General features: G+C 34.9%; 1 protein-coding gene across 1 annotated transcript in view; it reads right to left on the bottom strand.

The window, feature by feature from the left end:
* Positions 1–27,787, bottom strand: part of CTTNBP2 (cortactin binding protein 2) — a 78,353-nt gene that overhangs the window by 30,327 nt on the left and 20,239 nt on the right. The window contains 4 exon segments of the mRNA XM_036400220.2: positions 44–143; positions 5,607–5,810; positions 12,198–13,848; positions 18,601–18,825. Of these exon segments, the coding sequence (XP_036256113.1) occupies positions 44–143; positions 5,607–5,810; positions 12,198–13,848; positions 18,601–18,825 (2,180 nt within the window).

The raw sequence follows: 27,787 nt of genomic DNA, 5'->3' as shown, positions 1-27,787 counted from the left end.
TTGAGTAACAGCTGACATGCAAAGTCTTAAAGGCTTCACTTACTTGACATGTCCCTGAGCAACTGCTGAACACAAGGGTGTAAAGCCATTTTTATCAGCAGCATCAACTTGTGCTTCTGCAGCCAGCAGCAATCTCACACAATCTATAAATGGAGCAGAACCATGGAATGAGTCAACAAGATCAGTGTTAAAACTGTCAGAGGCTAAAGTCTGCTCAAGGGGCAACAATCAGCCAGTCTTTTTGGACTGCACATCACACCTTAGGGGACTGAAATAAAAGCTCAAGAAGAAGTTTACAGGAAATGAGAATTGCCTCCCATGGGCATCACCACCCTTCTGCATAAACGGCTTGGGTTGGGTTCTGCTGGGATTCTAACACATGCCCACTGCAGGCAACTCCCACAGTATTAGCTATTCTACCTCCCAAGTGGGGAATCTGACTTATCCAGGAATCCCTAAGGGCATCACTGCCTACTGGCAGTCGTGACAAATATGACAGCCACAGGGGAGATGTTCACAAACCACACAGACCTCAAGCAACACACTGGCCAGTCTATTTTAGGGCTACTGACTTGTGATTGTAATGACAGATAAAATAAGCTGAAAAACTCAAACCTCTCAAAACCATTCCCATTCATATATTTCCGAAACCACATGCTAAAAATAGTACCAGCCTGATTCCATCATCCCTACAGCTAATTTAAGATAATTAATTACATAGTAATTAGACTGCTTTTCATCCACAAATTGGAATATCATTTGATGCAATTAACTTTGAAGAAAACAGTTGATCTGCTCCTCATTCTTGAAATTGGCTCCAGACCAAAATAAAACAAGTCTTTTGTAATTGAAACTACTACTTGGAAAATAAGCTCAGCTACAACACCAATTACAAACTCCTGACCTGATTTCTGAGCAAGCTTAATGCATGCTGTTCTGGCACTCAGTAAAATCCTGAAGTCAAGTTTTGTTAGTGAAGTTTAACTCTAGGTACCAGAACCAAATGCACATTAAGAATGACTTGGATATCAGAAAAATATATTAAGAACTACATATCAGTCTGACTAGTCTACACCATATTTCACTGTATTTACTCCAGTAAGAATTTTCTCAAATACTAATACTGATGTTGTATAGTTGATCAAATAAATAATTTAAAATTAAGAAACACGATTTTAAAATACTCCAACTTATTGTTTTGTAAATTAGGATTCTTTAATTTTGAAGTAAGTAATCGGATGTGAAATTATTTTTCATTCATTGGTTGTAAGTTGGTAAGTTACCAGGACTTGATCTGTAATTTTTTTGAGCCATAAAGAAGCTCTCTGTTAACTAACTTACCAAGTCCTTCCAATTGTAAGATAGCACCACTTAAAATAAAATTATACTTTCATTCACTTTTTAACACAAAAATACTCTGCTAAGAACGACCTATCTTTTTTTTTCTTCTTTCCATTGTCAAACTTGGTCCTATATTAAATTATTAACTTGAAAATACAGATTCCTGTTTGACATCCTAAGATATTTCTAAAGTTTATGAGGGATGTTGAAAAAATTTTCATCTAGAAGTTTCAAGTATTTGGCTAGAATACTCTGCTGTTTATTCATAAAGCATATGTTAGCCATGCAAAAGCCATGAACACACAGAACAAGACTACCTGTCTAGAAAGGCATGGTTAATTCACACTAATTGACTGGCAGATCATTCAGGTGGTAGGTTACATGTGTATAAATGCTGTTTCTGATGAAGCTTATCTCTGTGAAAATACTGCTTCTGAAAACAGCTTTTTATTCTTAGGGATAAGTGTGACCATGAAGAAATAGAGCTACTTGCATAAGGCACAACATGTGAGCTAGTAAGCTCCACATGGCCTGTTCTGGTGGCATATTAAGTAAAAGAGCAATTATCTCCAAGATGCCTGGGTCTTCTGGATGGACTTTTACTGAGATTTTGAGAAGGGTAATTTGGGTCAGACCAGGCTCATTCACTCCGGTTCACTCTGGTCTGCCATAAAAGTAATAAGCAGTGGGGAGTACTGGATGGAAGGGCAGGCACTAAACAGACATTGGTGTCACTAAGTTATAAGTTTTGGTCATAGCAAAAGCAAAACATGGAAGCAAATTAAGATAAACACCTGGAGATTTTACTGCTCTCCACCACAGCTGGGTAGTTAGTTCTTCCAGAGTGATGGCAAACATCATGCAGATACATCCGTGGCTTGACAAAGCTGACTCCATGTAGCTGTATGTCTCTGCACCTCACTCCTTTCTACTTCCCACACCATTCCAGTTTTTTTCTATCAATCAGGGTGCCACAGCCTCCAAATACTCAGGGATAGAAGAGAATCAATTACACCGTAAATGCACATGATTAGCACACAGCTGAGTCCAAAGGATATTATTTTCTCCACATCTCTCAGGTTCAGGAACTCTTACTATTTCATTCTGTCCTTCTCCACCTCTTTGTGGTGGAGAATGGTCACAATTTGCAACACCAAACAGCTATGTAGATCTATTAGCTAAGAGAACTGCTGTTACTAAGTGGACAATAGACCTGAAGTGGTTCCCTCTTTGCTAAAGGTAAAGCCAAGGCAGACTGACAAAACAACCTGTTCAGCTATCCCAGTCTAGTGGTTAAATCATGAAATTAACAGTTCCCTCATGTCCATTCAAATACAAAGAAACTGTGTATTTTTAGGGTGAATTTCTCTCTCTCAGACCTACAGAATTAGGGACAGTGTGTGTTGGAAACAAAGCATCTGCTATTAACTTCATGTGCTGCAAAAACCCTCTGCTGCAGCTCTCAAAAGGCAACTGTTTCCAAACAGGAAAGCTACACATTTTGCAATTAGGATAGACTAGGACAGAATATTTCAGTGCTCTTTTCTTGTGTAACTCAATTTTTTCTACAGAATGGGCTGAGATCATTTAACAGTTGCTGCCACCATGCTGGTTACAATGTGCTCTTCCACATCTCAAATACTGCATTTCTGCACTGAAAATGTGTAGGGATCATTCAGTTTCCATTCTTCCCAGAATCTCTGAAACATGGTTTTTCTGAAGGGAGGTACTCATGCTTGCTTTTATCAGGTCTAAAGTTACTCTTTTCTTCTCGTGAAATCTTCTCCAGGAGAAATAGGAACATCTGGTTAGTTGACTCAGAAATCTCAAAATCCATTTAGTCAATAAATCCACTTTAAAAATATTCTCAATAAATTAAATAATGGTGTGATCACCCACCAGTGTAGGCTTGTGTTTAGTTTTATGGTTAGACCGAACAATCTTAAGGGTCTTTTCCAATGTAATTGACTGTAAGATTCTATGGGGAAAAAAACCCAAAACAACAGAAACTTACCATTGACAACACAACTCAACACATTGAAAAATTTGAACAATAAATTATTTTATCCTTAAAATGACAGCAGTATAATTTCTTTCCACCTGGCTAGTTAAGGAGAGGTATTAGAAAGGACTTTTAAAAAGATTTATTTCTATACATCCATTCTTAAGACTATATAATTTAAGTAAACCTTAAAGTCTCCACTTGGAATTGCTACATATATCCATTCATTTGAGAACAAACTACAAGTAATGAAAAAGGACCATATATATATATAATAAAATATATAATATATATTATTATATAATAAAGTTAAGCACAAAAATCTTTCTCCAACATTTTTATAGATCTATACCTTTCAATTTTCATATAATTTATTAAGGAGACATCAACACTGCTGTTGTGTGATTCTCTCATTCAGAGTTCATACACTCCATTTAGTTGCTGAAATGTGATGATTTGTACAACCAAGTATTTTTCACATCCTGTCAACTATAAATAGAAGAGCAACACTATAACCTCTGCAATACAGTTTTTATCTCAAAAATTAAAACATACTAAACAATTACAGGGTGCATATGCACATGTTTGCTTTTATTATTGTGTTTGCACAATTCTGTCAAGTGCCTTTCTTATTTGAAATTTTGACAATAAAACAAGGAATTTTTGTATTTTGCATTTGCTGTCAGTAGGAGCTGCTCAGTAACTGAAAATCATTTGCTTTGATGCAATTTTAGAATAGAAGATGAATAAAGAAGAATTGAGTCAATTATGATCTCCCACAAATATTAGCAAAGATAACTGCATGTAAGCCTGGAAGAATAGACCAAACATCCATTCAGTGAGGGGAGAATAATAAAACCACACAATATAACTAACTTGGATTCTTAATACTGCAGATAAGTTGAAAAAAGGAAAAAATCACCAAAAGGAAAAAAAAAGTACTCTTTCACTATTTAAAAGGTTTTGGCAATAGGAATGAAACTCAGGTGAAAAGTCCCAGATGTTTCTACAAAAAAAGAAAAAAAAGAACAACCGTAGCACCTAGGAAGCAAAGACAAATATACCATTTTGAACAAAATAAAAATTCCTCCTTCCCTATGCCTGGTAGCAAAATTAACCCTGAACATGTGAGAAAAATGTACACTATCTGCTCAGCTGCAGATTTTGTACCCTAACTTTAGTTTTATTTTTAAAATATTTCAAAATAATTATGAAATAGCTTATGTACTATCTGGAACATGTGATCAGGGTCTGTAATTGTGTCACTAATAAATATTTCATTAAATAAAATCACTAAGTACTCTTGAAAGCAGTGGCTTTAATGGGACTTTGTTCCATGTTCTACTCTGAAATAAAATTCTGACTTGACTAAAAATTAATGGTATATTTGCCATTGGTATTACTGGACTTCATCATTAGTGTCCAAAACAGCATAATGATACCACTTGCAATGTAAGAATCTGGAGGGTTTTATGTAGGTAGAAAAAGCTATAGTAATGTGCACTGGACTTTTAAAACAAACTGCTGTTTGAGAGCCTTGTGGTAAAAGTCTGAAAATTATTGCTAGGAGTTTGTATCCATGAAATTCATATCTGTTGGTAACACACCTGCTGCATTTCATAGATATATTCATAAAATATGAAGACAGATGGTTGAAAGGCTCAGAAATGCTTATTACTTAATACCGAGGAGGGTTGGGGTCATGAGGAAAGAAAAAAAAAATCTTTTCATTTTCTCAGGGGAGCTTAGGTAAGAAATGAAGGCTATTTCATTTAGTTCAAAAATAAAGACAGTTCATCTTATTTCCCAAGTAACCACACTATTCTGACACTATCTTCCATCATTTTCACTGCTGCTGCAGAAGATCAAAACCCTGATGACAACCTATTCTTTGCTGCTTATTCCCTGTAAAGTTCTTTCTTTCAAGCTCCTCTTGCTACAAAAGATCTTTAGTGTTTCACAGAATATGGGGTGATAATATCTGGTACCTTTTTATATGAAGGGAGTGGAGAATTAGAATGGCTGTTCCTGCAGAATGCTACCAATTTTTTTTTAAATGCTTTCTGAGTTCCAAAGTTCTGCTCCAAGAAGCATTGCTTATATATATGCTATAGCATGATTTTGGTCATATAATCTACATATCCCACTTTCAATTTCATATTTTTAAGAAGAAGGCATTTGACTTAATTGAATATTACAAACTTATGAAAGTAAGCTTTCACTAGTTTACATGGATGGCATACTAGATCTTAGTATCATTTACCTGTATGTCCATTCGTAGCAGCAGAATACAAGGCAGAATAGCCATCTTCACAAGAGTAATTAATATCCAGTCCTTCTTCATTAAGCAGCATTGATAATAAAGTGACATTTCCCTGGGCAGCAGCTTGGTGAAGAAGGGTGGGCCTGCCACCCAGGGGGACAGGACCACCACTTGTTAACAAAGGGGTTAGGGAGGAAGACCAGCCTGTGATTTAAAGCAACAGAAGTTAGAGACACATAAATAAGCCCTGCATTTTCTGTGTTCTTTTAAATACTAAAGAGTATCTTCAAAATGACTGCATTTGTTAGTTTAGCAAAAGTTTTGTGATGGTTCTTTGTCTACACATTAGAAGGTATTCTGAAGAATAAAAACTGCATTGAGGGGTGACACTTGTTAATACAAATGAACAGGACCTCATGACAAAAGGTCAATCTGAAACTTGTGAATGGTAGTAGCATGTGGATATCTCAAAAAAAATTATATTATCAAAGCTAACAGAAGTTTTAGACAAGTTTTAATTTATTTGCAATATACCAGGAAGATTTTTTTAAGTATCTATAGAAAAGTGTTCAAAACGAAGTACTTGTTTTCATATGTAATTTTATCCTCCTTAGAGCAAACTTTAGTATTTATATATTTGGTATTTATATAACTCACATGTAGTTATAAAGATTAATTGCATAGAGAGCCCTTACTGACTTCAGGTACCTTTCAATAAGTTTGAAAAAACATGTAGAAATCCTTTACACAAATAATACAGAAAAAATATATTTATTATTGAACTCTCCATTAAGGTAATGTTCCTTTTACTCTGTGATACTTAAACATTATAAAATGCTCCAGTGGGAATGAATAACAGGTTATACAAAATTTATGTATGAAAGCTTTCAAGTCACTCCATTAACAAAGAATATTCAATCCAAAACTCTGAAAGTTTAGCAGTTGTGGCTAAATGTTTTGTTGCCTACTCATCAGCTTAAGTAGGCACTTTGTTAAGAATATGAAGTTTGCTGCATAGGGCATGGAATATTTTATGCATCCTTCCTTGAGCAAAGACTGCAAGAGAAAATAGGAGAAAGGCTGTTTTTTTTTTAATATATATTTTCACTATTACCTTTAGAAAATACACATTGTATTTATCTCTTGAATAAATAACTTTTGTCTTCTATGGCCACAAATAGGCTACTATATGAGGCTGAAATTTGATACAAAGCAAGTTAAGGCAGCTTTTAATGCAGTTTTGCAATGCCTGAGACTGAAGAAGAGTTCCAGGCCATTAGCTTCAGTTCCGTTCAAGCTGGTGCTATCCAACATCTCGAACTAGAAAAAGTATGTGGTAGTAGCAAGGCCATGCTGGGATGGTCTGCTCCACATTTTGGAAAACAAAATGAAATACAGAAATTCCCAAGAGAATTCTACAGAAACAATGGACTGGGTGCCTTGTAAGATCTTAATACATTTTAATTAACATCAAGACTTACACAAGAATTCATCATCTGAGCAACACCAATGAAGAATACATTGTTTGATTCCAGTTAAAAAAAACCCAAAACAACAAAAAAAATGCTTGGAGTATTTTCATATTTGTTTCTAAAGTAAGCTAAATTTAAATAAAGTCTAAATTTAAATTAAGTTTACTAGTGAAGTATCTAAACATATAAACATATTTTTAGTATTTTCCCAATATTATTAGCTTATTATTAAAATTATTTTTATATTCATTGTAAGAAGCCATCACTGCAGCTATGAAATTACCTTATAAATTTGAAATTTAAACAAAAAATAAATTGTAAAATTAACTTCATACATCTTCTTATAACTTCAATTCTGAAGCTACCTTCTGACTATTACTACTCTTAGTAATACTTATTTCTCCAATACTTTTAATCAGAGGGTTTTGAGGGTTTCTGAAGTTTATAAGAAAAAAACCAAAAAGCAATATACAAAGTAAACTGTATCCTTTAAGTGGCAAAAAATACATTATCTTCAACTTCCATCATTTGAGAACAGTTAACTCTTACAAAATTCCGAAGGTCCAAAGAAAAACTTGTAGTATTCCTTTCCATTGTGAAAGTGGCTTTATTTTTCCAGCCTTTTGTTATTCTTTGAAACTAACTGTGCTGCAGCTGTTATATATATATGAATGTTTTTAAAATAGTACATATTTTAAATATGTATGAATACATATATGAATGTTTTTAAAATAGTACTTCTGTAGTTTTTACTGTCTTCTTGTGGTAGTTAACTGATAGTGGATATTGTTAAGGTGGCACTACCATTACTAAAATTGTTTATCCAAGTAACACTGGAATTTTGGTAATATGAATAGTATTTTGAGTTTCCTTTCCTTTTTAAAAAAAAATGCAATTTTGGATGTAGTTTATTTGCTTGTTTGTTTGCTTGCTCTTGGGGCATCCTTAAGAGAAATGACAAAATGAAAGGAGTTTTTTAATGTCATATCTTAATTTTCATTTCAGCTCCTTGAAAAGAAAAATATGTTGTTGCAATTCAGTGGTGAAATTAATTATACTAGGTTAGCATTAAATGAAAACCTTCTACCGATAAAGATACAAAAATAAGTAATAACATAACTTTACATTCTCTTATCAGTGTGAAGCAGTATAATAAAATTCAATTCATCCAATAAAAATGCACCAACATTAAAAGATAACAATAAATAAGGGACACCATTACAGACTCAAAAAGTTAGGAAATGTGAAGCATCTGTGAAAGCTTGTAGGGCATGCAGTGATGAAGGGCAGAGGGACAGACAAAAACAGCTTCTGGCATCAGCTTCAGAATGTGAGATGGTTAATTTCAGAGCCTAGATCAGTCCTTCACCCCCCCCGCCACACACACTTTTATCTTCAAAGCCAATTGTAAAGAGAGAATAAATCAATCATTAGAGAAATGAGCAAAATAAAAAAAATAGATTTCATTCAAGAGTGACACAGAAAGCAGAAAAGTAAGAAGAAAGTGAAAGCAGAAATCCCAGGGATATGGCAATCCAAACGCCTACATTTGTTTCCATTTTGAAGTCTTACAGCCATTGAACTGCAGAAATCCAAACAGAGCAGAAGCATTCTGGAACTGATTCAAAGCCTGCTGAAGTTAATGAAAACACTGCCACAGATTTTTAATCAGGCCATAAATGTGCATTGTAATGTCTCTATGTGCAGTCTGCTTAACATTAATGATGAAGGCCCATGTCTTTTCCTAGCAGGGATGGAAAGAACAACATGTGGTACAATAGCCACCTCTAAAAGAAGGTACAGTCACATTACTTTAGCAGAATGCCTTAGTGATTGATCAGAGCTCCCATTTAAAGTTTGCTCTGAAGAGTTCATTTCTTGGAACCAAGACATTTCCTTACTGAAAATCAGGCTGTTGATATGTTCCTTTATCAATCTGAGCTCACTAGGAAACTCTATTAAAATTAATAAATATAATACTTTAGTGATTAGGTTATTATCAATTCTCCTGACACCACGGTAAGAAGAAAGAAGCATGAATTTACTGACCAACAAAAAAGTATAAAAATGAAGGATTCTGCCAATGTCCTTTAATACGGTAACATTTTTTGTCATTGTTGTTAAATTATTAAAGAATTCTGATTGAAGCTCACTACTTACTATACAATAAAATGAATAAGATTTAACCATGTTCTGCTTTAACTGAATGCAAAACTGAAATTCTAAACATCTTCTGAAAAAAATTAAATAAAGCATATTAAAATCAACCAGACCATTAATAAAACTAACTGATTCTGTGCCTAGAGGACATACAAATGCAGATATGGGAAGGAGGTTTCAGCAGTACTTGTAGTTTGTTAGATGTTTCTCACCTCAAAGAAAGTCATACTTAAAAAAGAGGCTGAAAAAGCGAATAAGTGGCATGAATTCGGGTATTACTGACCACATTATCTTAACAAAACCAGTGTTATTAAATTTGGTTTTTCTTTCTATTTCCATATATATTTATAAAATCTATCTTTTTCTTAGCATATAATTTTGAAGGAAATGTTTTCCATACTTGCATAATATCCGTTGCTCTAAATTTACTTAGTTCTGCAGTTTGCTAGAACACTTGGCCAAAACAGATTAAATTCCCTTAAAAACATAAAGAAAATGAGATTGGATAATAAGTGCAATAAAATATACGCATTATTTTGGGTGGAACACAAACCTCCTGAATATTTATGTGAATATTACAGATCAAGTTATTAAGGTACTTTGGGCCCGTATGTAGCCAGTAAAGGAGATACTAAAATAACATCTCTATATAAATAAAATAAAGTAAAATAAAATAGCATACAGCTAAGTAGAGTTTAAGCAATCTTTCTTAGAGAACTTTCCCATCTGCAATTGCAAATATTACTGAAAAACAGTGTCACAAAGCACTAAGATGAAATGTTCAGAGCAAGGATTATAATGGAATTAAATCAACAAATATTTCCATGCTTCCTCAAAAAAAAAGTGAAGGGAGTTAGAGAAAGAAAGAAACCTTGAAAATTAAAAAAATCTAACTATTTTTGACAAAAAGTCCTCTCTGTGAGAATTTTCTCTGAGAATGGTCACACATTTCATAAGAAACACAAATTAAATATTTGGGGGCACAGTCTGAGAGAAAAGAATTACTGTTTTCCTAAGAAAAAAGTTAGTACCTCAAAGCACGAACTAAAGCAAAAACAATATATGAAATTATGAAGAAAAGCACTGGTAATTTCATTTTTAAGGTATGGGATTTATTCTTCTAAAGAATATTCAATAACTACCTTAAGTGATTACCAAATATCAGATAAATAATGTAATACTAACTGTAACATACACCTAATTCATGTTGATAGGATTTGTGGAATACAATCTCTTGCTTACAAAAACTATTCACTTGGAAGCTGACTTTCCAGTTATTTGTTCTATGTTCATAAAATCTTAATTATTTTTCCTAAGAATTTGAAAATTCTGTTATGGAGCCTAATAGCACTTGAAGGCAAATTAAGTTTGGAAAATATTTGAAACACTGGAAGACTAATAATCTATCTGACATGGCAATCAGACTCATCTTGGAATATGAATTTAAGATAAAAATTCAGGACATCTATATGAAAAACAGCAAACTAATAGGCAGTCATCAAATCCCAATGTTGTTGACTGAGGAGCAGTAGACAAAGAGAAGGATAAGATTTCTGAGCTCATACTTTTATGGCACAGTTCAGAAAGGAGAGACGATTCTGACAGTATGGTGTGACAACCAAATGTTAAAAGGATGAGTGTGTTACTCCTGATACATGTAGAAAATCTTCAATGAAGTGGAATGAGAATAAAAATTGCTTAATAACAGGAACCTTGGAATCTCCTCACACAATTTTGCCACACACAGTTTTTGGAGTGGCTTCCCCAGGACTGGTGCTCGAGTTCAACTCACTTATTAGCTAGTGGTGCAGCTACCAGGAGAAAGAGGTTGGTTATGTGTTGGAAGCAGATTGGCTGTGTAGGCTTTTATGCCCTACAGATGATGATGCAGGGACTAGAGTTATGAGGGACTGCAGTACCATAACTGAACTAGCTGTTGAAAGTTTGAGACAATTCAAACATTCTTCAGTGCTGATGAAGGTCTAAAGAAAGTGTTCTTTTTTTTTTTCACTGCAGTGCAAGTTGAGCTAAAGAAGAGCTTCTACCTAATGTTCTAGTGCTACTGATCCCAGTAGGGAAATAAATTGATAAAAAGCTTTATAGGAGATCTACAGTTCACTGAAATGTAGATCAGTATTGTCTTTGTTCACTTTAATACCATCAAGAAGATTCCCTGAAGCTGGTGGCACATTGGACACACCAGTAAGTCCCCACCAAAACACAAGATGAGTAGCAGATAGACACATTGACTCCAGACTTAAGATTATCAACAGTTAGATTCTAACTTTCCAACAGCAAACTTGTGCCCAAATCTGTTGAAGTAAACCTGTGAGATGCCATGCATGAGTATTAACTACAACCAAAAAACGAACTATAGAAAAACAGAAATAAAAATGAAACATATTCTATAGGCATGTAGTGATATATAGGAAAGTGCACTGTTATACAGGCAATTACATGTCTTAATGTGAACCATCTACTGACATAGCAGAATACCATAGCCCCAGCTATCCCCTGTTCTTTAAAAGATTCACACAGAATTGAAATACATATTCCATAGAATATTCCCTGAAGAAGTAATATTCAAAACATCATTTCAGACTGAGAAAGCATTTTGAAGTCCAAAATACTAGCATTAACCAAAAAATAAATTTTAAAAAATTTAAAGGAATTTGTTTAATACACTCGAATCTGCAGCTCACTAACTCTAAACATTAATCTTCTTTAAAAAAAGCCTTTTATATGGAGACTTCCTTGAGGAAGCAAACTTATTTATAACATTACTAAATCAGCGAAAGAATTCCCATATCCCTGGAATATGGAAAAAATACAAACAAAAATTTTAGCTTTTAGAAAGTAAGAAAGATAAAGTTACAAGATAAATAAAGCAAACAAGACATATAAGAAAACCAAACATTGTTTTTGAGGGAGACAGTTTTTAGCATATCAATCCCTTTACCTGATGCTGTTACCAGGAGGCTGCCTGAATCACATGGTCTACAGGATGAAGCACTAACAGGGTTTATGGAGGAGCTACAGGCAATGGTGGTGGGAATGACAAAGGAATTTTCTGAACATGCAGTTTGGTTCAGTCCAGGAAAGTGGGAAGGCCAGGCACCCACCTGAGATGAGGCTATGGCTGGTATGGCACAGCCTGCAGGTGCCACAGATAAATCTATAGCAGGTTTTGGTGGCAGCTGAGGTGAGGACTTAGAAATAATTTCCTCATTTATTACCCTGATTCCTTGTGGTGAACTTGAAAGAGGTGAGGTCATGGTTTTGTTGTCAGTTTTTGCACTGGTATTTGGGGATCGATTACTATCCATTAAAACTTTAAGCTGTGGGTGTGGTGGAGAAGGGGCTTGTGAAAGCCCTGGTTTTTTAGGAGGAATAGGTGGAGGGTTTCCTCTGTCAATTCTTGATACACTTGGAGTCTTTAAAGTAATTTTACCAACCGGGGTGTAAGTGCCAACTTCCCCTGAATGTGACGTCCCTGGCCGCGATGGAGCACTGCTCTGAGGGCCTGTAAATCTTGAAAGAGCTTGGGTAACAGTATTCCGAGCTGCCTGCTTGGCAACAAGGTTGTCACGACTAGTGGGGGATACATCCCTTGAGGGAGGGCTTTGGGTTGTGTTTCCATTTTGGTCTTGATCATTTGTATTTGCCTGAAATCTAAATCTAGCTGCTTGGACTCGTGGATTTAGGCCTGGATGGCCAGTAGTGTTGGCAGATGGTGAATGCAAACTGTGTATAGATGAAGAGAGTGAGGAGTTCTGAGCTGTGGCAGTTGGTGTGGTAGGGGTGCAAAGGGAATTACTATTTGAAAAAGGGGAAGTGCTACTTGATAAATCAGGGGATATGCCTGTACTTGGTCCATTTTCTTCAATTCTGTTTTGATTCTGTGCAAGAACAGGAGTTGTGGGAGGGACAAGTTCACTAGATGAAGATTGCCTATCAATGACAGGCTTCACAAATGCTGCATTGGTACACACATTCATTTTTGTACTGCCAGACACTAGTGGGCTCACTGTAGAAGGCTTTATAGAGACAGTCAAAGGCAACTTCTTAGCGTTTTCTACACTACTGTCCATCATTACAGTCTCTGTTTGACAAGCAACAGTTCTTGAGCTCGGCTCTTCTGTTTCAACTGAAATAGAAACAAGACTCCTATCGCTATTCTTCTGAGAAAGACTGGCTTTACTTTCATTCTCCTTTTTTAATTGCTCAATCATTTTGATCATTTTATCTCTTTCTTCTCTGAGGTCACTGGTGTGTGTTTCCTCTTTGTGAAGTTTGGCACGCAACTGCTCTCTCTCTGTGTCAAAATCAGACAGCTGCTTTTCCATTTGAGCTTCCATTTGTGTACTCCTTTGTTTCTCAGCTGCAAGAAACTCCTCCAATTCAGCAGCCTTTTTCTTTTCCTCTTCAAATTTTGACATCACTTCTTCCAGTTTCTGGGCTTCTTCTACAATTCTGCCGGACAACTGCTTACACTCTTTCACTAGCATCAATACTACATGCTTATTTTTTCCACGTTCTTCTTCAAGGCGAGCAGATAGTTTTTTGTGCTCCAGCTCAAGATTCTGTAACTGAAATTTTTCCATTTCCAACTGTAAGAAGACAGAAAATAATTCTCACTAACACCTCTCATTTCATAATAACCTAGTATTAACCTGATATTTTAATCTTTGAGAGTATGACTAAAATGAACCCAGGAAGGTGATTTGTGATATCTAGCATAAGTGCATATAATCTTATACAAGCAAAAGAAAGAGAGCCATATCAGAAGAGCAATTTAGAAACTAAGTAAACTCTTTTAATTTCCTCCATTGACAAGAGAGAGACTCTCCAAAGTTGTTTAATGCTTGTGATTCCTGAGTGATGGAGCTACCTGCTCTCCAAAAAATTGACATAAGACATAACATAAAGCCATCTTAGTAAAAGAACCATACACAAGTAAGAGATGAGGTTTGCAAAAGATCTTTGAGGACAGAAATGACAGGGTTAGGTTTTATCTCTTCCTCCAACTGAAGGAGATTAAGTCCATCATAAACATAATTGGTATCCTGTATCTTGTTTTAACATTTATAAATAAGACAACTTTTTGGCACAGGCAGGCAGAAATATTTTCCTATACTTACTAATAGTAAAAAGTCTCATTGACATCAGTGATGTACAAGCTGCTATTACTAAAATGCAGATAACAGATAAGAAAAAATTTTCCCCTTATTCAGATAACCATTGCCTCTAATTCATTTTGGCTACTGTTTACGCTTTTATTCACAGACCCTTTTCTAGAAAAGCACTGCAAAATTATGGCAATACATCGTTTTATAAAACACCTATGAGGAAGAAATCATTGTGGCAAATGATACCTACATTTTAAAGATCATCTTGGTTTCAAATACTTCAAAACCAGTTTAGCAGCATAGGGGCTGCACTGGGGTTTTAGAGCTTAATCCCAGGTTGACACTCTGCACAATGCTTTTCACAAAACTACACCCACTCTTTCCTCTTTCTTAAAAATGTTATCACAGACTTATAGAATGGTTTAGATTGGAAGGGGACCTTGAAGTTTCAACCACTCTGCCACAGGCAGGCACACCTTCCACTAGACCAGGCTGCTCAGAGCCCCAAAAATCAGTGCTAAACATGAAAAATGACGTATGATATTATCAGTCCTTGCTAAACAAACTGTATTAGCAGTAATATCTCTTCAGTTCTGTTAATGGAAATACAGCTGCAAATTAAATTTAAAAAATATTATAATGACACTGTATTTAGGAATGGTCCAAGCATAGTTTACAAGTGAAAAAAACCCTTATTTCTCCTCAGTGATTTCACTGTGTTTCAGTGGATCCAGAATTTGCATGGTTCACTTGAATTTCAAAACAAGGGGAGCATCCAACCATTTATTTTCTTTGTTAAAATAGGTACAAAGATCATGAGAAATGTATATAATTTCTAAAGCTTGGAGATGTATAAGTATTATAGTGAAAATATTTTTTGTCAAACTTTCTATACTTTCTTATCCTGCTATTTTGTTTTCAGATGAGCTTCTCATTCTATAAATTGAGTGTTGTGAAATTATATTACTTCCAAATAATTACAAACAGATTTTAATATTTAACTGCCATGAAATCAGCTTACCATACTATTATAATATCTTACTTGTAAGCATTGCATCTAAAGGACAACTCCTTAATAAAAATGTAAACCCTCTATTTGATTTCAATATACAAAAGCAGCATTATTTTCTCATTTTACATTGTCTCCTATGTCTCTCTCTCCCTCCCTCTTGTTCTTTTGGCCGCATCATCTCAAATAGGGAAAAGCCTCTAAATATTTACATGGTATTTTTCCCTTTAGATGATCGATTTGGAACTAGCTGCAATTATTTATGAATTTACAAACTAAGTAGAACCTGATTTTTGCAAAATGTACTATATGCTTACACTGTATCATATCAGTAATATAAACATCTGGAAATGAGTTCAAGAAGGATTTGAAAAGGGGTAAAAAAGGATACTGAGAAAAAATATAGTGTCCCACAAACAATTAACCAGCAAAGGCCCTTCAGAGGTGAGAGACAGCATACGTTGTAAGAAAATGTTGAGGAAGCTTGGCTTGGATAGTTTAGTGAAAAACAGACAGAGAGATACCCTAACAGCAACATCCTTTTGAAGGGCCCTTACAGTGATGACAAGAGTAAAATTCATCTTGGTAATGGCAGGTGGGGCTCCATAATAAAAGGTTACAGAAAAGAAAACTTGTCCTTTGAGAGGCTCAGTCTCAGAAAAAAGTTCTTCACAAGGACACCAGTGCAGAAAATATTCAGTACTGCCATTCCTGGGGGTTTTCATGACTAAGCAAGACAAATTTACAGATGACCAGATGTACTGATGATGATGATAATCTGCTTTAGGCACAAGGTTAGAATAAATTACACCAACAGGCCTTTTTCAACCCACGCTTGCCTTTCTTTGAGCATGCATCCCAAAACTAACTCCTCTGCAAACTCTCAACAAATCAAGAACTGTCATTTTGATGATCTGTTTTGTGTTCCCAGGAAAACTCAGAAGTAATTTTCACAGCAGCTCCAAGAAAAGCATTCAAAGAGATGGAAGAGGATGGAGACTTAACACAAAGCAGACAACACCTGAGAGTGAGATGTTTGTATATGGTAAGCCTTACAGTTCTTTGTGCACCTCCTTGATTTTTCTACATGTTGGTATATTTTTATGCCTTGTTTTTTGTGATCAAATGAAAATTTTATTCATAGAATACTTTTGAGGTGATTATATTCACAGATATCAAGTTCCCCCCAGAATAAGAGTTCACTCTGAGTCTGTTTAAAGTTCAGTAATACCCAGAGAAAATAAACACAGCTGTACACAGACTTCATTATTTAGATTGGGACAGTGAACCAATTCCAAACACGAAGATAGAGGCATCACACATTTAGAGAAGGAGGAACCACTTTTGGAGGGAGGGGCAGCAGCTGGCTTGTATTTAGGTTACATTTGCCTACGCTGGTTTCTTTCCTTGCACTGTGTCATCCTACCTTGATGAACATTTTTTGAAGTCCCTCAAATCTCCTTCATTACGTTCTTCAATAGAAGGATTTGAGATGAAGAACAGACAGAAAAATGTGGAATAGAGAGAAGGTAAAACACTGAATGAAAGGTTTGTGAATGCATTGAGATGTCTGAGAGATACATCATCTGTTTCCACAAACCCAAGGAGTTTAAGAGTGTCTTGCACAAATAGCATTTCTAATGGAGATTAGAAGAGGAAGGTCTACTTCAGTAGACAGTCATGCACACAGCTGCTCAACACCATGTAGTTTGTTTTCAAATCCTTAAAATTAAGATTTAAAGAAAAAAAAGCTGATGTATTCCTCTAGAAGGCAAAAGACAAAAGCATCCTTTCCTGTACAAACAGACTTACAGATACAGACTTTGGTAAAAAAAAAAGACAAAAAAGGGACAAAATTTGAATTTACACATTAATATACTGATATATTCTTAATATGTGAGCCCATCTTAGGTGCATGTATCTGTCCCTATAATAAAAGCCAGAGATAAATGCAGAATTTAGGTACAAGAAGAGACTTGTGGCCATGCACTGAAACAAGAAACTAATTCCACTGTCCTGGCAGATACATCAGGGTTTCTCCCAATATCCTTTCTCAGTCAGAACAAGTAAGCTTGCTTGCCCTTTCCTATTTTTATATTTACTGAAAAAGCTTAAGAGAAAAAAAATTAATACTTAAGAGTTCTTTGAAACAAGTGTGAGGTACATATAATAGTTCATTCCACAGTAAACTGTTTGAAGCCTTACATATCATAGTGATATCCTTTTTTATATAATCTGTTTTCCTGAAGTCTTAACAGAGAAATGATGCTTAAACTAAACAAAAAACAGAGCTAAAGTAACAAAAAAATGTTTGCTGGTTTAATTTAAGCAACTTCCAGCACTTTCAAATGCATGTTTTTTCCCAAAGAGCAATCATTACCAAAATCAATTTTATGTCAATTGTCTTAGACTGTTTGCTGTTTGGGGTTTTTAAGTCAATGTAAAACTGTCACCAAAAACCTGTATCACAGCAGTAGACATTCTATCCATCTTATATGAAGTGAAGATGACTGAACACATAGAGAGCATTTTTTTTTCTATTTATTCCAAAATACTTTGTGTAGATTAGGACTTTATATGACTGTTTCATCTCTTTCCTCTCAGAAACCCCTCCCCAGCATATTCATATTTAGCTATGTTTAAGAAATGTATGGCTTACATACTGGTGAAATACATGCCACCAACCAATCATTCACTTTCAAAATGACACTGTTTTATCTTCAATCTGGCACTTTTTTCTAAAATATAATTGTTCCAAAATTATTTTCTTTTTATAGTAAATGTTCTTAATATGCAAAAAAGTATTTTAGAGGCATAAAACACTTTTACTGATTTATGAAATAGAGCCACCTGATGTAAAAATAAAATAAATTATTTACTTTATTCAGGTTAGAATGAAAATAGGTTCTTAAGGCTTCAACAGTATTGGTTTAAAAATATCTTGTGATGATGCTCAGTTCACACTGAGCTATCTACTTATATATCCACTGTATCAATTTGTACCAGTTATATTTAATTTTTTTCCATAAATAGAGCTAAAATCACAGAACAAATAAAGTGTGCATACAAAATATCACCAGAAAACCAGCACCTCACCCTATATGAAAATTAGGTGGCAAAATTTTAACACTTGTAATGTTAATCATGAAAAAGATGTAAATTAAAAATGTGACATGAAAGAATAAAGCAGGAGAGGGAAAAGGAAAAAGTCAACAGCAGGATACCTTCTTTTGTCTGTTTTCAGCAGCAGCCAACTGAGCTGACATTCTTTCTTGCATTTTCCTGCAGTGAGCCATAACAGCTTCTAAAATGGACAGAGGGTTCATGCATATTGGCTTCTTTTCTTTATCACCAGCACCTGCCTCAAAGTCTCTCTGAAGAGCCAGAAATGGGTCGCTCAGATTAAATCTTCCATATCGCTCCTGGATAAAAACCTCTTTGCGCCGGGCCTGACAGAAAAAAAAAAGCAAACTAAAAACAGAGAAATAAAATGCATTCTTTGAAGTACATCCACACATAGAAGAAACTTACACTACAGGAAAAGCAATATACATAATTCAAAGTTTTAAAATATTTTCTTAAGGTATTCATGTACAACCTCTAAAAGAAAAATATGCCTCAAAAAGTCAGAAAAACACCCACAGTGCAGAGAGAAACACTGTCAAGAAAGAGAAATCATCCAAAAATAGGGGAAAACATTTCTCTGCAACTTTGTTCAAATTCTGTTTCGAAGAATAAACAAAAAAAAAAGAAAAAAAAAAGGAAGAATAAAGTTCTGATATACAAAAGAGGAGAAAGAGACCAAATACTTACCCAAGGGGTTAGCACATCATTTGGAAAGCTTGAAGTTAAAATTTTAATATATGAAAAGTTCATGAATGATAACACACATTTCAGGGCATGAGAAAACAAAGAGGAACATAAGAACTATGTTAGAAAAAACCCTCAAAGACTAACTACAAATTACCTTAGTGAATGCCCAGCTTTTTTCTATATTTTGTCAACAAAAGTGAAATGTTCTCATAAATGAGAATTTGTCTGGAAAAGAAACAAGTGGGCCTACATATTTTGATGCTTGAAATATGTCTAGTTTGTTTTTCATTGTGATAGTATAAATAGAAAATCTTTATTAAAAAGACCAGGTCTTTGAAACATAACTTCAGAAAAAGCTGACAGACTTTACTCAGCCCTCAAGTCTAGTTTGGCTTACAAAGTCAGGTAGTGACTGATTGAAGAGATAAAAATAATAGACAGAACCTAGTTATTTTTTATAAAGTGCTTTGCAAGTAACCCCCAATTAGTCTAATCATTTTAGTATTTTAATCCCTTAATTTATAACTTATATAATAAAAAAGCGAGTTCCAAAGGTAATATTACAGGACTAGGAGGCGGAACTGTATTTGTAATTTGTGGTTCTATAGGATGAAGTTACAGGACAGTATGTAGCTTAGGAATTCAACCTGCATGGAAAGGAAACCATCAAAACCAAAACCCTTACCATAAATGGGATTACATTGCTAATCAGCCAAGCAAGATGATAAATCCAAGCAGGTTAAGAATTTAAATAGAGAGGGATAATAGAGAGTCCATATATAAATTATCAACAACTTAAAAGCCACTTAGTTTATATAAAGCAAGATGTCAAAGTAAAGGAAAAAATAGATGTAGCAAGTCTGCTGTAAGTCCAAAAAGAAGACCACCAAGAGCCCTCATTGTTAAATCCAAAGGAAAAGCCAAGATGATTAACTGACCTAAGAGGCAAAGGCATAACCTGTGCCTTTAGAGAAAGAGCTTGCCAGCCAGTGAAATAATGTGTATTTTCAATTTTTTTCTATGACCCATGACTAGCTGTCCTCTTGGCACATACTAAATGCATGTAATATGAATATATTCTTTGAAATGTTTTCTAACATGGACAGCAATTAATATAGCAGGGCAAAAAAACGCAGTGTGCACCTGCCAAAATAGCAAGATGACCAGGTTCAGATTCATTAACCAAGAAAAGGATGAAAATATATAGTAGGGATGAGCTCCATCTGAATGAAAATCAAAACCAGAATTAAAGTGGCTATGGTAGAATGTGGAAGGTAAACACTGTGGAAAAACCAATAGGTCTCAAACAGCACATGGTTTGGGCTGACTGACTGGCTGAAGCTGGAACTGCATAACCCCAAGCACAGGGCAAATCAGACTGGCAACTCTCAAACCATAGACAGCAAAGTCATCTAAAGATGCTTCCAACTCAAAGGGGAACAAAATGTATGTTAAAACAAATGCTCCCATGTCTTTATACAAGGACTATAAATATACAATACAATAATTGGATGATTTCATGGGTTGAAAATACATGATTTAAAAAGAAGGTACTAGAATAAAAGACAAAGCAGAAACTTGGTAGAAAGGGAGATGATGAGTATTTTCCTAAAACTTGGGCACAAAGTGACAGAAACACAAACTAGGCCTGAGGTTTTCTACAGGATTCCTCTAGCCTCTAAATAATACTTCTGTCCTTTCACAAATCACTAAAGTACATCAGATGGGAGAAATAGAAATGTTACAATCAGATTTTTTTTCTCTTATATTGTCTTTCTTTACTGAACTTCAAGTCTTAAGAGTTAGTAGCAATATCACAATATCTGTTTTTCAGGAAAGTCATTATCTGTGGAATATACAGTCTAAAATCATACTCCTTTAAAAAAGTGTCTGTGAAATTTGTTGGTTGTGTTAAATCAGCATTAGCAGTGCCTCATATATAACTTCAATTGCACAGCAATATATAGAGAAAATAATATTCAAACTATTTATTTGTGAATAATTAACTGAATTAATGTTCAAACACAATATTTTCAAAAATAGAATATGCACCCACTATAGGAGGTCATCAGGATTACTGTATTGTGAAAGGTGCTATATGAATTTATAAACCATCAGGTTCAGTTTTCTCCACATACTCATTTGCTCAGCAATGAACCTTTTAATGAAAGGACTGAGATTGCAAGTATTTAGAAGTATGATAAGATGTCCATGGGAAATGATATCTTTTTCAGCCTATGTCAGTAGTATGCAAAATCATGACTTAAGATTTGAGGTAAACCCTCCAACAGGTAACTGCTAATGACAAGTCACAGTAGGTGTAAACAAATCAAAACAAAATATATAAAACCAAAGACAAAAACCCTTCAAACAATTAATGCATGAAATTCTCTATGGCAATAGAGCAAAAGATTAAACTAACTTACAACAGCTTTTTAATTCAGTCAGTAAGAACATCACATTTATATAAAACTTTTAAATCTTTACGAAAGACTTGAAACATTAAATAAAACTAAAATAAAGCTACTAGTTAAAAAAAATAAACTTCAAAGTTTTTTTTATGGATGATATGTAACCTTATGTTAGATCAAGGTTGGACTACCAAAAAAACAGATCTGAAAAATATCTTCAATGTTTTCATTTTGATAATTTCAAAAATGATCAAAAGGTACAACATAGCATCTCTTCAAGGAAGAGCTTAGTAGAAGTAGGACTTTTCAGTGCGAAACAGAGACAATCAGGGAGAAAGGTGTTTGAGGTCTGGCGGGCTGACAGGACAAGTGTCACTTGTCCCATGATCTAATGAGCCAAATTTGAGTTGGACACGAATTATTTTCACTGAGAGCAGCTAAACACCAGAACATGTTGCCCAGGGAAAACAGTTAACTTCTATCATTGGAAGATTTCCCAAGATCGATTGGATAAAGCCAACTGCAACTCAATCCATGTTTGACCTTGCTCCTGCTTTAAGAAGATTGGACTGAACAATCTCTCCAGGTGCCTTTACACCTACATTACTGCATAATAAGTGATTTCTTCTAGGACTGTCATGTATTTTATTTATTTATTTATTTATTTTAGCTTATAGATGCTGGTAATCCTGTCAATTAATAAATGACGAAAATGAGTTTGCAGAGGAAGGAAAAAAATCAAATATTGGAAGAACACGTCTTACATCTTGCTTTGGATCAAGACAATACTTTTTATGACCTGGGAAACAGAACTTTAAGTCTGGGATATTTTCAAAAATAAAAAATCAGTACTAAACAATCCCTAGGGATTATGCAGCTATACAATACAAGGGGAAGCTTTATTCTCAAGTCTGCTCTCCTAAATCTGTAGGCAACAAGAATCTGAAGGATCGGGCTGTTAAGATAAACTGCTTCTTTTATGACTTTTCAGGGAGCCTGCCTCCTCCTACATACAGCAAGGCACCTCATTCATCCTGCAGCAACCTTTTTCAAGTTACCTCAAGTTATCTGCAAGCTACCTCATGGAAATTTTCACTTCTTAACCTGACCTTTTTGCAGTCACTGACCCCATTTACCGAGTGGCAAATGAAGATGGGTAGTGGGGTGCGCAGGGAGAGAACAAAATGAAAATGGCCTGTGGGTAAAGCTGCAAATCCAGTATAAGAACTGGTCTGAACCTATTTGTTTCTTGCATTCCACTTCAGAAGAAAACAAAAATTCATTTTCAGTAACCAAATGGAGAATTATGAAGTCTAATTAGACTTTTTCCACCTGTTATTGAAACAAGAATGTGAGGGGTCAAGGGGGTCTTCAAATAGCATACCTATTACTGTGGACTTACAGCTAAAAGCATACAGCTAGGAAAAAGAAATATCAATTAATGGATATAAGAAATAAGCCAAATAATGAAAACCAAAAAAATAATCACATAAGCTACATTATTAGTTTTATATTCTTAATAATTTATGTTGATATTAGTTGCATACATTCATTGAAATAAGCTTTCATAATTACCAACATAATTCATGTAAGCAACAGAGCTTTTAAGGTTAATACAGTATTTTCCCCCTATGTATCTCAGAGTTTCCTCTTCGTTTATCTGCCAAGTTAAGCGAGCTCGATGGGTCCAAATCTTCCATGCAGCAACTCATGATAAACATCAAAACCAGGACTGCATGTCCTACACTGCTGGGGAACAACGGAACTGAATTAAAGTTGCCACCGAACCCTTCAACAAAATTTCCTTCCTTTCAAGAGCATTTGTTGTTCTGATTAATTTCCTTTTCTACATTTACGATAATTGTTTCAACAGATGTTGACAGGTTCATATTAATTTTTTCTCTCGACATATGAATTAGGGAGTGGTAAAAAGTTTTCTAAAACTAACCAGTACAGAAGAGGAGTAGTAAAAGCTTATTTTATATATTATGTTAAAGATGAGGGTGAGCCCTTCATTCTAAATAAAACTAAAAGGGTAATTGATTTTTTTAAAAGAGGAAGATGTCTGAAAGAGAACATGTTTATAAATCTTCTTCACTGAAATTATATAGTTTCTTTAAGTGATTTTTTGTAGCTATTCAATTAAGCAAAAGAGAATTATCAATGAGCATATACTCACAATAAAAGCAGTACTTTCAGATACACCTGTAAAATATCAGACTGGAGGATATCATCCCTTTCTATGATGAGTTAAGAATAAGTCTTTAAAGAATGTTAGCAATTTTCATACACAGTTGAGTTTGGGGGCTTTGTTAGTTTTTTTAGTTGCCTCTCTTTTAATGCAGATGTGAATGAATGCTTTCAAAGTGTCATAAGATGCTACTTCCATATGAAGTTGTACAGGAAAAATTAAAAATTGAAATGTAAACATCAGTGACTGATGAAATAGTATCTTGCAGCATGATTTCTGTCAATGAACATGTGATGCTCAATTTCTCCTTACAATTTTAACTGCAATTCCTTTCTTCAGCACAGTGATGGTGCATACCCATGCAAAATCTACAAGGGAGTTAAATTTTAATGAACTCCATACTATATGAAAAATACTTTACCAATACATTCAAAGTGTTGGTTTCTATGTTAAATGTAGTATAAGAGAAAATACTTGTCTGTCCATTTTAAGGATGGAAAAATGGAAATTGCCTGGACAAAACTGACAATCATAACAGGCCACTAGTTTAAAAAGAGTGAAAACAGTAGAATTGAGAAATTGGAGGATACAACCAACAAGTTAAACAAAACCAGCATACAGGTTGATTATGCTCTAACAGACCTAAATATTTGTTCTGTACTATAAGGACATATGGATGACTGAGCAGTACCATGAAAGAAGTCAAGTCATTTGGTAGAGGTGCTAATAAAAAAAGAAAATATACTCAGTAATTTTTAATGTGAGCCACACATAGTCATAAAAAGCATCCAAACCTATCTTGGAGAACTATCTTGTAACAGTCATAAGGCATGCAAATACATAAACGAAATTTGTTACGTTACAGTAAACTGCATGAGATGTAAAGTTTTCCTATAAGAGTTATCCCAAGCATGAAACTAATATCCAAAAGCTGCATTATTCTCTCATTTAAAACAACACACAAAATTTAAAGAAAAAATTACAATTTGCAAAGTATGCCTGTCTCTCAGAATCATATAGCTTTAAATCCAAGCTTTTAAAAAACATTTTTCAAGGTAAAAAGACAGCTCTGAATAAAAGAGTGTGTGTTGGTTTAAAAGGCTATTCTATTCTGCTATCCTTAGGAGATTTTCTGTTTCATGCGAGTATCCAAATATAATAGTGCTTTGCAAAAAGCTATGTAGTATAATATATAGCTTTTTGCAAAAAAGTATAATTCTCTTTTCTCAGCTTTAAAAAGCATTCTTGATAAAAGCACAAAGTGGCAAAAAATTAATTCAAATCTCTGTGTACAGAAGAACAAACATTTAAGTAACATTTAAACAATCCTGACAAGTACTGACATAGAATTATACAACGAAGGTAATGACCAAGCCTGAATTTTCTTAGGGGTCTAACTCCATAAAAGGAGAGTATCATCCAGTGATACCAGATTATTATTACCACAATATTGATAAGTAGCACAACCTCCTTCTTTTTCTCCCTGTTACTTGACAAAAACCTCCATGAAAGGAAAAGTACAGACAGACAGCACAGATAGATATATGCTTCCAATTCTTCATTATTAATTTTCTCCCTTAGAGTACTAAAAACTCACTATTTTGTGGTTACAGATTTTAAAAGGAAAATGCCATACTAAAAGGCGAAGATCAGTTACTAACAGATCTATCCCAACAAGAAAAAAACCAGTGCAGTGAATATAAAATATTCTTCACACAATGTAAAAGGTGAAATTCATGCCTTATACTAAGTTTCTAAATGAGGAAAAAGAAAAAGTTCAAGTCATGAAACAACATGTGGTTTTGATTGAGAAGAGCCATCTAGATATTCCATATAAAGATTACACTAGACCTATTTTATGACAGCTTTGTTGTCTGGTGCTTAAACATTTGAAAATTATAGGCCAATATTTTGTCAGGAAGTATCACTGTTTGATGCTCTGATTATCTAACCGCCCAGACATTTATTTCTGAAAATAATACAGATTTTCATACTGATAATGAGTGTCAGCTGATAGAAGAGACTTGTGCTCTCTGGTTACTTTAAATAACCATTTGTCATCTAGACTTTTTTTGCATGTTCAAATTTATAGTTGAAATTCATGCAAATCAATTCATAATTCTTTACATGGAAATCTGTCAGAAATTCTTCTGAAGTGCTGAAGGAAATCTGACTTCATCTCTAACCAAAATAGAGCACTTTAACCTTCATGCTTAGCAGTTAAAAACAAAGCTTCTTCAGCTCAGTAACAAAAGATACCAAAGACATAACACTAAAACTTTTACTAAATCAATCTGTGTTTCTGTTTGAGTATTGAGATGTTCATATTTTCAAGCTATCAAAACCTCAGTTAAGATACCATCCCGTGTTACTTCATGGCAATTAAACTATTACCAAGCTTTACATTTTTTAATTAAAAAGTATGCAAGTTATCTATTTACAATGCCATCATCAGGCAGAGTCATCATGAATTCACAGAGGGAAAGGTCTGTTTAGGTAGTTCAGTATTCTTCTGTGCAGAGGCAACCACCTCACAGATGAAGGGAAGGCAGTGGATGTAGTTTCCCTGGATTTTAGTAAAGCTTTTGTTACTGTCCCTCACAGCATCCTTCTGGACAAGTTCTCCAGAGCTCTATGGAATTGAGTAGGTTCAGAGTTGGGTGAAGAACTGGCAGAAGGATTGTAGTGATGTAGATGTACACCAGTCAGTGTACACCTGGCTGGTGACTGCCATCAGCAGTACTTCTCAGGGCTCAAACCTAGGGACAGTTCTCTTCCACACATTCATTCAGCAATGATCTGGATGCAGGAGTCAAATGCACCATTAGCAAAGCTGCTGATGACACCAAACTGGGAAATGCTGTTGACTTGAGGACAGGAGCAGCCCTGCAGAGAGGGATCTGAGGAGCTGCTGCCAGCAGGATCAACGTGAGTCAGCTCTGTGTGCCCAGGCAGCCCATCCTGGGCTGATCAAACACAGCATCAGCACCAGCTGGGCAGAAGCGGTGATTATCCCACTCTATTCAGCTTTGGAGCAGCCTCAATGGGAGTGCTGTGTGCAGTTCTGGGCTCTGCAGTTTAAGGAGATGTGCAGGTGAGTGAATGCACTCAGAGGAGGGCAACAAAGCTGGTGAAAGGGCTGAAAGGAATGTCCTGGGAGGGGGGAGGCAAGGACTCTGAGCTTATCAGATCTGGAGAAAAGGACACTGAGGGGTGACCTCATTGCTCTATACAGATTCCCTAGGATGCGAAGGGGAGAGGGAGGGGCTACTCTCTCTCCCTGAGATCCAGTTAGAGGAATGGTTCAAAAATTGCACCAGGAGAGGTTCAGACTGGACATTAGGAAGCATTTCTTTAGTAAGATGGTGGTTAAACACTGGAACAGGCTTCCTAGAGAGGTGATCAATGCCCCAAGCCTGTCAGTGTTCGAGAGGCATTTGGACAATGCTCTTGAAAACACACTTTATCTTTTGGTCACTACTGAAGTGGGTCAGGCAGCTGGACTACATGATCATTGTTCATATCCTTTTCAACTGAAGTAGTCTCTTCTATTCACACTGTAGATTTATTTGAGGCAGATTATGAGAGTTCAGTGTTTTCAACTTATTTTTAATATTCACTGGAAAGTAAACTGTGAGAGCAAGGTGTATTACCTCCAAGAAGAATTTAATTATTGATACTACCCATAGCAAAGAAGATGAATGAGCAAACACATTTTACTAAATTTTTTTGATTGATAGAAAGGCACATTTTAAAATAACACTGGATTTGATGTCTTGGATTTTATGCTGTTTTTTAATACTTCAAAGCAATTTTTCAGCTAGAACTCCTTTAATAGCATTACAGTTAGCAATTTTAAAATTTCCACATAACAGCTTATATCTCTAAAATATGTAGCTAAAATTTTACTTTGCTACCTCAGTGCTAGTTCACCATAATCACTGTTGCTCTATTTTCTCAAATTTTTCATTTATTAATGAAAATGAAACTCTGTCT

Source organism: Molothrus ater, chromosome 5, assembly GCF_012460135.2.
Source record: "Molothrus ater isolate BHLD 08-10-18 breed brown headed cowbird chromosome 5, BPBGC_Mater_1.1, whole genome shotgun sequence".
In the NCBI taxonomy this organism is placed as follows: Eukaryota; Metazoa; Chordata; class Aves; order Passeriformes; family Icteridae; genus Molothrus; species Molothrus ater.
This window is presented reverse-complemented; position numbering and strand designations above follow the sequence as displayed.